The 12,287-nt window shown below is 49.8% G+C and overlaps 1 protein-coding gene across 2 annotated transcripts in view; it reads right to left on the minus strand.

The window, feature by feature from the left end:
- RUFY1 (RUN and FYVE domain containing 1) overlaps positions 1-12,287 on the minus strand; it is a 56,552-nt gene that overhangs the window by 17,874 nt on the left and 26,391 nt on the right. For both annotated transcript variants that reach the window (XM_053912259.2, XM_053912258.1), the window contains 4 exons: positions 11,459-11,528; positions 8,821-8,922; positions 7,233-7,349; positions 6,264-6,431 (listed from right to left, as the gene is read on the minus strand). In XM_053912259.2, coding sequence (XP_053768234.1) covers positions 6,264-6,431; positions 7,233-7,349; positions 8,821-8,922; positions 11,459-11,528 — 457 coding nt within the window. The remainder of the gene's footprint in view (positions 1-6,263; positions 6,432-7,232; positions 7,350-8,820; positions 8,923-11,458; positions 11,529-12,287) is intronic.

The raw sequence follows: 12,287 nt of genomic DNA on the forward strand, positions 1-12,287 counted from the left end.
GAAGATATCTGCCCTTATCAACAATACATCTGATAAGGAGTAACTATCCAAAACATGTAATGAAGCCATATAACTTCATGTCAAAAGATAATCCGACTAAAACACGGGCAGTCGACCCCAACAGACACTTCTCCAGAGAGGACACACAGAGGGCCCACAGACATATGAAAAGATGCTCAAGGTCACTAACCATCAGGAGATGCAAATTAAAGCCACAGTGAGATACCACCTCACACCGGTCAGAACGGTCGTCATGGATAAGTCGACAAACAGCAAGTGCTGGGGAGGATGCGCAGAAGAGGCAACCCTTGTGCATTCTTGGTGGGAATGCAAATCAGTGCAGCCCCTGTATGAGACTTACCAGGGAGTTAAAAATACTACCAAATGACCCAGGAATCCCGCTTCTGGATATTTATCTGAAGAAATTCAAAACACTAATTCAAAAAGATATATGCACCCCTAAGTTCACTGCATTATTTACAATAGCTAGGATATGGGAGCAGCCTAAGTGTCCATTACAGATGACTGGATAAAGATGTGGTACATATATACAGGAGAATGTTACTCAACCATAACAAAGAATGAAATCTTACCATTCGTGACAACACAGATAAACCTAGGGGGTATTATGCTCAGTGAACTAAGTCAGAGAAATACAAATACCATATAACAAAAACAAACAGAATAAACAAACAAACATAAACAAACTCATAGGTACAGAGAAAAAAACAGGGCTGCCAGATGGGTGGGCGGTTTCGGGGGCTGGGTAAAAAAGGTGAAGGGATTAAGAAGTACAAATTGGCAGTCAGAAAACTGTCACGAGGATTAAAGTGCAGTTTAAGGAATGTAGTCGATAACATTGTAACACTCCCTGCAGTGCCGGATGGGCACCAGACTTCATGGGGGGATTACTTTGTAAGATACACAATGTCTAACCACTAGCTGCACACCAGAAACTAACATGATATTGAATGACAACTCTAATTAAAAAGTGAAGGCGCCTCTGGTCAAGATGGCAGTGTAGGTAAATGCGGGTCTCACATCCTCCCGCCAGCACATCAAAACTACAACTAATCTTCAGAACAGCCATCATTCTGAACGGCTTGAAATCCAGCTGAACAGAAGTCCTGCAGCTAAGGCCCTGGCCAGGCAGGTCAGGTGGTTAGAGCGTTACTCTGACGCACCGCGGTTGCAAGTCTGATCTCTGCTCAGGATACGATGAAGAATCAACCAATGAGCGCACAGATATGTGGAATAACAAATCGAGTTTCTCTCTCTCTCAAATCAATCAGTCAGTCCATCAAGAAGTCCTACAACTAAGGGTGTAAAGAAGCAGCCACGCCAAAACTGGTAAGAGGGGCAGAGATGTGGAAGAGGCTGGTCCCGCACCCGTGTGGCAGATAAAAAGTGAGAGGGAAATCTCAGCTGTGGAGGTTTCCCCTGAGGAGCCAGGGGTCCCAGCCCCACATCATGGGCCTCAGCCCAGGGTTCCAGAGCCAGGAAGAGACGTCCCCACAACTTCCAGCTGTGAGAACCAACAGGGATTGAGGCCGAGTGACATGGAGGGCTGCTGCAGTCCCACGCAGTTCCTCGTAAAGGGCCACGCAGACTCATCAGGACCCGCTCTGTCTGAGCCCCAGCAGTGTGCTAGCAGTGCGGAAAGTGCCAGGGACACGTGGGGAGGAAGGGATTGTCAGACCTCAGGGCAAGAGCTGGAGGGCACCCTTCTCCCAGGCAGAAGTGCTGGCAGAGGCCACGGTTCCTTTTCTGGGCCCCACCGCCCACAGAGCCAGCTGGTGGGCCACACACCCGAGCCTCCATCAGTCTGGCTAATGCTGTTCGCCCCATGCTGATGATTCCGAGACCCCACCCCACCAACTCATAGGCCCGTCCACACTGTTTCCAGTGGCTCTTCCACACAAAGGGTATGTCTTAGCTTCCATTTTAGATGTTCCTAAAGTCTCTCAAACAAGCAGAATCTGGCCTCAGAGTGTGCTGTACCTCTTGCTAAGTGGCCCTAAGTCTGGCACTAGCAACAGCTGGCCGTAGTTCACAGCCTAGCCTCTCCTGGGCAACTCTAAGCCGAGCACAAGTAATAACCACCTGTCTATCACTTTGTAGCTCAGGCTGGGTGGACCTGGGTAGAACACAGGTGGTGGCTGGCCTTGGCCTACACCTCCTGGGAGGCCCCGGAGCCAGTGCCCCCAGTGGACAGCCTCAGACCGCATTGAAGCACCATTCAAGGGGCAGACTCTGCACATGACACACTCAAGGGGCGGACTCGGTGGGCACCAGAGCCCACCCAAAGTAAGTCCTGCCATGTGAGGTCAACCCCTGCACGGCTGATCCTCTGCTGTGGTCAGTCAGCCTGGGAGTAATCCCTCCCATTGATGTGCCAACTGCAGTCAAGGCTCAACTACGAGAGAAGGGTGTATTCCGCCCCCACGGGGCAAGGGGGTGGGGTACCTGGAATGCCCAGCTTGGGTGACCAGAGTGGCTGAGCCATTGGGCCCTACAGGGTACCTAATACATTAGGCTACTCTACCAAGCCAGGGAGATGTAACAGCTCCAATATAGAAACAAACACAGGGAGGCTTCCAAAATGAGGAGACAAAGAGACATGTCCCAAATGAAGGAACAGAACGAAACTCTAGAAAAAGAACTAAACCAAATGGAGACAAGCAATCTACTAGATGTGGAGTTCAAAATACTGGTTACAAGGATGCTCACTTGGTGAAAACGTCAACTGCATAAAATAGAACCAGTCAGAAATGAAGGATACACTAACTGAAATGAAGAGCAATTCACAGGGAATCAACAGTAGAGTAGATGAAGCAGAGGATGAAATCAGAGATTTGGAAGATAAAGAAGCAGAAAACAACAAATCGGAACAAGAAGAAAAAAGATTCCAAAAATATGAGGAGAGTGTTGGGGACAACTGGGAAACAGCCTTGGGGACAACTTCAAGCATAACAACATTCACATCATGGGGGTGCCAGCAAGAGGAGAGAGAGCAAGAAATTGAAAACCTACTTGAAAAACCAATGACAGAAAACTTCCCTAACTTGTCAATGGAAATAGACATACAAGTCCAGAAAGCACAGAGTCCCAAACAAGATGAACCAAAGAGGCCCACTCCAAGACACATCATAATTAAGAAGCAAGAGGTTAAAGACAAAGAATCTTAAAAGCTGCAAGAGAAAAGCAGTTAGTTACCAACAGGGGATTTCCTGTAAGACTATCAGCTGATTTCTCAACAGAAACTTGGCAAGAACTCAAACACTCAAAGTGATGAAAACCAGGGACCTAGAACCAACATTACTCTATGCAGCAAAGCTATCGTTCAGAATGGAAGGGCAGATAAAGAGCTTCCCAGACAAGAAAAATCTAAAGGAGTTCATCACCACCAAACCATTATTATACGAAATGTTAAAGGGACTTATTTAAGAAGAAAAAAAGAGAGAAAAAAATATGAACAATAGGTGGCAATAAATACATATCTATCCGTAATTAAATCTAAAAACCAAAATAGATGAACAGGCAGAACAGAAAAAAAGTTCACGTTCTCAAAATGGTACATGATTGAGAATGACAAATACAAACATTTAGAATGTTAGCACAGAGGAAAGGGGACAGGAGTAAGGGAGGGGATAGAAGGAAATAAGGACACAAGAGAGGCATCTAATTACAGTGGGTACCGAACTGACCGCTGTGCGGCTGCACCGGAGGGGGGTAGGGTGACAAGGGAAAATGGCCACCCGAGGACATGGGGGTGGTGTCGCCTGGGAGACCCAGGCCTGCAGCGCTGCCTCAGCACTCAGGGGTCTGGCCATGCCACGTGGGTGTTTCTAGCCAGAAAGCTGTGACCCTTGTTAGCCGTGGCAAAGAGGCAGTAAAACTGTCACTGGCCCAAACCTGGAACACGATCCCTGCCAGCCATGCCGCAGCTCCAGGGGACGGGGCTATACCGAGCCAGGGTGCGAGCAGGCATGGCAGTGTCTGGACGGGGCCTGTGAAAGTTTGTCCAGAACGGTGGGAACAGAGGGGCCAAAGGCAGGGAAGGGCCTCGTGGGTTAGAAAAGCCAGCTGCTTCTGACCCACGTAAGTGGGAGGAGACTAAAGACTGTGGAGGAGGCCCTGGGACAGCCTGAGGGAAAGGTGAGGTGAGGGGGCCTCCCTCTCTGCTCAGTCTGCTGTTTCAGGTGACTGGCCATTAACATGAGAGCGAGAGAGACACCAAAAGAGCAATGAAGCGGGCACAGGAACGGTGTCAATGAATAAATCACCAGACCGGTCACTGACACCCAGACTGAGGGAAGGTAACAGAGCAGAGGCTATGACTGCGGACACCTCCTCGTCAAAGAGACCGGAGTCAGGCCTGAAGAGCAACTGCAACTGATCCCTAACGTGGCATGCAGGGCAGCACGCTCAGCCCACAAGCTGGCCAGGAAAGCTGGGTGGCTGCCGGCAGGGGCACGCTCCCCCAGGCCGCTCACATGTGCTGCCGAGGGCGGACCTCTCAGGAGCCACGGGATGACTGACAAGCCGCCTAGAAGCAGAAGCAAGGGAGCAGACAGGCTAAGAGGCCGTGACCCTGCCCACTGCGCAGCCTTCGCACTTTCTGCCCAGAAAACGTGTGACTGCCTTGGGCCCCTTGCCTTGCTGCCCCTTTCCAGTGAGGCACTTCTCTGCGGCTGTCCTGTGTCTGCTCCGCCACCGTGGGCGGGGTGGCATGGGCCAACGGGAGGTGACAGCAGCTCTTCTGCTGCAAACACGGGCCGTGTGGGTTTGACAGAGTGCCACCACTTGCAAGGGGCTGCAGGCCTAGAGGGTGCAGGGACTGAGTGGCACTGCCTGATTGGGACAACCACCTTCACCAACACTTGTCCTCCCCCTCACGCACCTTGTGGCTGAGACTCAGCAGCCCTGGGTGACCCTGCAGCCAAGCAGCCTTGCTGAGCAGCCCTTTTCTAGGTCTTCGCATGGAAGGATGTCTGCCGCTTGTGTCTCAGGCTTCAGAGGAAACCCGGTGCTGGACTTCGCCTTTTCCCCTACTTTCTACGGGCAAGAACAGTGACCTCTAGAGTGGCCTTGGGAGCTGGAGCTGCCCCCAGCCTGGGTCCCTGAGTGACTGTGCTCAGCAAAGCTGCTGGTCTGAGAGGCTCTCCATGGAAATAACTGGATGTGACAAACACCCAAACTTCCACATTTTTATGCAACTCTACTCTAGGGGCTGCTAGGTCAATGCAGTGGTTTACACCCTCCCAACGCACATGCATTAGACCCCCCCCCGCCCCAAAACCAGGCGAAAACATGAAAACAGCCCTGGCCGGGTGGCTCAGGACATTGCAGCACTGTCCCATACACCAAAAGGTCGCAGGTTCGATCCCTGGTCAGGGCACATCCCTCTCTCTCTAAAATCAATGGAAGAAAAACATATTCTTGGGTGAGGACTCAGAGAAAAAAGAAAAAGTTAAAATAGACAACTTGCTGGAGGGCGAAATTCTTTTTCCCCTTTTCTTCTTTCACTGTTGCTATTACAATGATGCTGTGACAGTTTTAAAGACAGGACAAAATAACAGTTTCTCTGTACTGTCTGCTCACATTGTCTTTCACAAGTGAGCCTGAAACCACACCCATGGGAAAGCAAGTGGGGCGGCTTTGGCAATAAAACGGGGAGCAGAAGGTGAAAAGGAAAAGTGTGGAGGACCACATCCTTCCAGAGAGCTTCTGGGCGAGGAAGCTTTACGACTTTAGACTCTGCCCGTCAGTCTGGTGTGACAGGTTCTCTCTGGGCGGGCTCCTCGACCACCTTGAAGCGACAGGGGAGGCGAGCAGTTCGTGAAGTGGCCTAGAGACTCACCAAGCTTTGAACAGACAGCACCAGCTTCTGTCTTTAGCCAGCTTTCCCAACAATTAGCCATGGAAGCTGGAGGAGACAGACAGCAGGGGACAGTGCGGGCACAGCAGGCACACTTCAGGTGTCAGCTCTGTAGGTCAGCCACGGGGGGCAAGGGACTCAGCCACTCCGTTCTGTCTTGTCCCTGACATTTCCCCCATTTTATCAACTTTTCCCAGGGATAGCTGGGAGACTCAAACAAGGTAAATGCAGTAACAGGTAACAGGACCCAGGACCAGGCGAGACACATCCCGGGAGCTCGCAGACGTGTCTGCCACCTCCCAGCGTGGGACTGGGGACGCAGAGGCCGCGTGCAGCAGCAGCAGGAGCCCGGGCTGTGGTGCGGACCCCTGCCAGCTCCTACCTGAACTCGGTGGAACATCTGCAGATTGATGGCTTTGACCTCTTCCAGCTGCTGGCGCAGGGCGACGAGAGTGTCCTGCTTCTCGTGGGTGTCCTTTTCCAGCAACTTCATTGCAATTTCCATTTCAGTTTTCATGCCGATTTGTAACTCCAGTTCTTTCTCTAGTTCCTTAAAAGGACAGGAACAAGAAAAAGATTAAAACTAAAGTAGAACACAGAAATAAATTTAACTGAGGCTGTATCTTGGGCAATACATCAAAAATAAACTCAAGGCCAGAACAGGTTAGGGAGATTTAGAAAAAGCCTGTCCAGAGCATAACTAGGTTAAGTTTTCCCCCTTTCCTCATTTGACAATGAAAACTGGCTCCGCATCAAGTCCCCAGAAAGCTGGGAGGTAGGAATATGTGCCTAGAGTTCTAGCAACCGGGTTCTTCCAACCCTAAGATCAGAACATGGGGTCTGAAAGACTGCCTCGTGTTTCAGTGCGAAACCGGTTCACTGTTGCCACGCTAGGACTTCTGGAACGATCTGCTAGTTTATGGCAACACAGGTGAATCCATTTTGAAGTGGTTCTGTCCGGGGTCACTCAGGACACGTGTTCTCCACATCCAGGCGAAGAAGCAAAGAAACAACGTACAGCAGGTGCAAGAACGATGTTTAATAAAGAATCAGCAGCCACTGACATTGAGATGAGATGGAAATGGACAGAGCAGAGGCTCTGACTGAAGGAAATACACTGTAAGGAATCCACACGTCCGGTGTCACGGCAACCCTGAGAGACTTTACAAAACTGGAAAATGTAAGTAACGATGCAGAGCGGGGTGGTAAATGCAGGCCTTTTGTTTTAAGGGACGATTTTGGACTGTCTGTGGGTGGCAGCAGGGTACGCACACAGGTGAAAAGAGCTGAAGAAATCACTCACTGGGCCTCTGGGAAATCCTTTCTGAAGACCCTCAGGCTCGCAACTCACCAAACGGACTTTCTTTTCCTCCTTCAGCTGCTTCCACACGTCACTATACATCTCATCCAGACCCTGCCGAGTCTGCCTGTAAGTCTCCAGCTCCACTTTTATGTCCTGTTTTGTTATCTGCACCCAACAAGAATACCGAGAGAAAAGGTTTGTTTACGGGAAGCCAGCCAACTACAAAGTATTTAAAAATATACCATAATTTGAAAAAAAATATTTTTAAAGTTTTATTTTATTATTTATTTTTAGACAGAGGGGAAGCAGGGGAGAATGAGAGGGATAGAAACATCAATGTGTGGTTACCTCTTGAGCACCCTGTACTGGGGACCTTGCCTGCAACCCAGGCATGTGCCCTGACTGGGAATCGAACCAGTGACCCTTTGGTTCATAGGCTGGCACTCAGTCCACTTAGCCACACAAGCCAGGGCAAAATATACCATAATTTTTTTTAAATGTAGTATAATTTCTATTTCTTAAGTATAATAGAGAAAGTTTAAAATGTTAAAGCTGCCCTGGCTGGTGTGGCTTAGTGGATTAAGTGCCAGCCTGCAAACTGAAAGGTCACTGGTTCGATTCCCAGTTAGGGCATATGCCAGGGTCGCAGGCCAGGTAGCCAGTTGGAGGTGTGTGAGAGGCAACCGATCGATGTTTCTCTCGCACATCGATGTTTCTCTCCCTCTTTCTCCCTCCTTTTCTCTCTCACTAAAAATAAATAAAAACAAAATCTTTTAAAAAGTGTTAAAGCTATTTGAAATATCTTTGAACTTGAGGATGAAAACAAACCAATAGATTTTTAACTTAAAAAAAAAAAATCCTCACCCAAGGACATGTTTTTATTGATTTTACAGAGAAAGGAAGAGAGAAAGAAAAAACATCGATGTGTGTCAGAGAGCAACATCGGCTGGCTGTCTCTCATATGCACCCAGACCGGGAATCAAACCACAACCCCGGCATGTGCCCTGACCGGGAATCAAACCCTCACCCTTCTGGTGAACAGGACGATGCTCCAACTAACTGACCCACCTACTGGCCAAATCTATTGGCCACGGTAAACCAATAGATTTTTTAAAATAAAATTTAAGTTCAGAAAACAATTTAACTTTACTTTTCTTTAAAACAGAACAATTGTTCTTAGTGGGCAGGGCCCCAGTCAATCCACCATTCGGTATTTATCGAGCATGTTTTTAGCACTGGAAGAATTCTGAGATGAGTCAGATAAGGTCTCTGCATTCAAATCATCAGGAGAGCAAGCCAGAGATTCTACAAAGCAGCAAACAAATGAGGGTGGGAGGTGCAAAGACCTGTGGGGGCATGGGAGGAGGCCGAGGCCCATGGGCGGGTGCAGGGCATGGCATCCCAGAGGAGCCAGCGTGGGAGCAGAAGTGGAAGAGGGAGCTTCTGTATGCAAAGGCCCAGAGGTGGGGGAGCAGGTGCTCAGGAAACCCCCTGTGGCCCACAGGCCTGAGGGCACCAGGGAGGCGCAGCAGCAGGAGGCTCCCTGAGGGCAGGCTGTGGCGGGACCGCCAGCGGAAACTGTGAGGGACCTGCCTGAGTGCAGATGTGCCCACTGGCCTTGAGGCCGAGCTCTCACCTCTACACTCTTCTCACTTCTTTCACGGATCAATTCATTTTGTTCTCTTAATCGCTGCTGTTCTTCCTGAAGTGAACAAATCCGGTCTGTTGCAGCTGAAAGCTGATTAAGAAAGATTTTCATGTGTCTTAGTATCAGCATGAATCATAAATTGCAAATTAAAATCTAACATTTGGCATCTTCACAATCAACAATTTATTTTCACATACTTGATATATTTTTTTAAGATTTTATTTATTTATTTTTAGGAAGAGGAGAAGGGAGGGAGAAAGAGAGGTAAAAAAAATCAACGTGCAAGAAAAACAATCAGTTGCCTTTCACACGCCCCCAGCTGGGGATCTGGCCCACAACCCAAGCATGTGCCCTGACCAGGAATCGAACCAGCGACCTTTCAGTTTGCTGGCTGGCACTCAATCCACTGAGCCACACCAGCTGGGGCTGACATTTTATTTTTAATTTTATTTCCTGTTTTGAATAGATATGATATTCACATGGTACAATCAAAGATGTAACAGTGTATATAATAAAATGTCTCCCACTCCTGCCCCTAGCCATCTCTGCCCTCCCCCATTTTTCTCCTTTTATAGAAGCAATAGCATACTACCTAATGGAGGCAAAGATTTATGGATGTAAGACATTAGAAACAGCCTGACCATCCAATATTAGAGAAATGGTTTAGTAAATTACAGTGGAAGTATAAAATAGAAATATGTAATAATTTGGGAACAGACTTATAATACCAATATGAAAACAAAATAGGTTATATTATATTTTCTCACTCCTTAATTTAAAAATTTCAACTATGTTAAACGTGCTTAAGCGAAGGTGAGGGCTATAAATACCACACAGTAAAAGAGCTGTTATTTGGCCAAGGGATTACGGGCTTTTTTCTGATTCTTTATTCTTTTTGGTTTTTCTAGCCAATGAGCAAAAGGATATTTTGTCCTGAGAGGGAGAATTAAAGCATTCTGGGGCAGGAATCACAACCACACCATCAAAGACGGGCCGGGGGAAGGCATCTTCCTCTTCCCCCAATGAGCCCTCATGGTTTGAAGAAAAGGGGACAGAAGCAGGACGCACTCACAGACGCGCTGAGGAGAGGGTGTCGGGGCAGGCAAGGTGGACGGGGAAGTACACCAGCCAAGCCCGCCTTATCCAGCCTCTGAACTCAGCCTGAAGCAGAAGGAGCTGGAGGAGAGAGAGAAGCAAGGCCTCTACCCTTGGCACTTGGCTGTGCTCCTGGTGCCCCTCACTACTGGGACTTTGAAGCACCGAGCCCTTCACTTCCTCTTAGTCAAAAGAATCCAAGTCCACGCAGACTCGGAACCCAGGACGGGGGTTTCTAAACATCACTGCCACCGCCAAGCAGGAAAGGTTAAGGCTTTAAAGGAGGGACAAGTTGCCACAAGGGAAGACACAGGCAAAAACCACAAGCTAATTCCCATTTCAGTCTCTGAAAATATAGAGAGCACACCGTGAACAGAGGTATACTCTTCCCTAAAGGACATTTCTAGTACAATACAATGGTTTCCTCTGAAGAAAACAATAAATCAGTCGTTTAGTTTCAAGAGCTAAATTAGACCTTCCTTCAAAGCATGCCACCTAGTCTGGGAGAACAAAGAGTGAACCTGCTTGTCCGAAAATCAGCTCCCAGAGCCTGAGTGCCCCGCACACGCCCACTGTTGTATTGGGCGCCTTTACGTGAGATCAATCTAATGCAATCTTCATTCTAATTAAGATTGCGTTAATTAGAGTTTAAGGTATGAATCATCATCCACTCCCGAGATGAGAACCGAGGCACCTGCCACCTGTACTGAGGCCCGAGGCCCCACCCGAAGAGAAGGCGAGCTCTTCGCCACTTCCAGTTCCCACTGGGGCCAGGCTTCTGCTGGGACGTCTGTCTAAGGACGCCGCCCTTGAATTTCCTCTCCTCGCACAGACCTGAGCCGGTCTCCTAACAGCCCATAGGGCTGGCCCCGCAGGAGAGCGCAGCAGGTTCCAGCGCCTTAGGCTGCCCCCCCCAACCCACCCCCACAGGCGTGGCCGTGCAGCTCCCGGGGCGGGGGCGCACTCTCCTGCCCCTCTCACAGCCCTCTGCCCCTCCACGGGACTCAGCGGGGAACGCGGAGCAGCCAGGGGCCGCTACCTGCGGGGAGCCTCTGAGAGGCTGAGCTAGCAGGAGACAAGAAGTGTTTGCCAAGGAGACGGCGGGCCCTGGCAGCAAGCTGTCTTCCCGGCCTCAGCCCTCCTCCATCCCGTCCTTGTACTCCCGCTCTCCCTAGTGAGAAAGCAGAGAAAGACCACGCTGCGGGAGGCTGGTCCCTCGCTCCCAAGAGGCCTAAGGGCGGGAGGCGTCGGCGGGGCGCTTTCCTCCCTGAACAGCGTCGAAGGCTCCAGCCCACAGGCACTGGCCGCAGGGGAGGCTGGTAGCCGGGCGGGCGTGGGGACCCCGGAGAGGCAGGCTCCAGGCAGCCCTGCCAGGGCAGAACAGACCTTCTGAGGCCGTGACACGGGAGAGCTCCGTCCCCCGCGCAGCTCCAGCCGGAGTCGCAGGTCGCCCCACCAGCCGGCAGGATGCCTGCAACATTTCACTCAACCTTGGGCCGCTCTGTTCTAAGAGATTCAGTAAGTTACAAACCTCTTCTTGAAGCTTTGAATTGGTCTTTTCCAAGCCGTCTATCTTGGTTTGAAGATCCCCAACTGTGCAGCTACAGGGAATACAATAGTAAGTAAACGTGAATGAGAAGGCTGGCTGCTCTTCTGACCGTGAACACGAGCTACTGATTCCCAGGCTTCCCGTGGGAAACGCAGTCAGAGGGTCTCCCGTGAACTCCGATGACGCTTCTATACACGTGTGTGCGTTTCCCTACATTCAAAAGCTTTCGGTGTTTCCTCCCAAAAATACGCTACCCATTTTTTTTTTCAGTCAACTGGTAAGAAAAGAGTTTTCCTCCGCAACACAATAAATGGGGAACAAAATGTGTTGGCAGTGATGTATCTATAAAGTAATATTCAAGATATTGAATCAAGATATTGAAAAAAGAAAGGATCAAGATATTGGTCCTTTTGGGTAGTAGGATCAAAGGTGATTTATAAACCTTTTTATACTTTGCCCCATTTTCCAAATATTCTTCAAATAACATGCACTCCTTTCGCACTGAAAAGCACATGGCCTGCTGGAGCAGACTGGGTGAGCAGGGACAGCAGGGGCTGTCTCCCTGGGCCCTGAGCCCTGTTTGCTCCGAGCCCTTCCAGGGCATGTGATGCTCCCACAACTCTGGGAGGTGAGTTGTATCACCTGTTTCACAGACAAGAGCCCGACCTTTGTATTAAAAATCTCAGTCCCGTTCACACCCCTACGGTGGGACAGCCTGGCTGAACCTGGCGCTATGGCCCCAGAGCCTGCGCTTTTGGGCTACGGGCCCTCCCGCCCAGCCAGGAGCCCTGTGCTGGCCAGGGGCGAGGGA

This window comes from Desmodus rotundus, chromosome 10 (assembly GCF_022682495.2).
Source record: "Desmodus rotundus isolate HL8 chromosome 10, HLdesRot8A.1, whole genome shotgun sequence".
NCBI classification, from domain to species: Eukaryota; Metazoa; Chordata; class Mammalia; order Chiroptera; family Phyllostomidae; genus Desmodus; species Desmodus rotundus.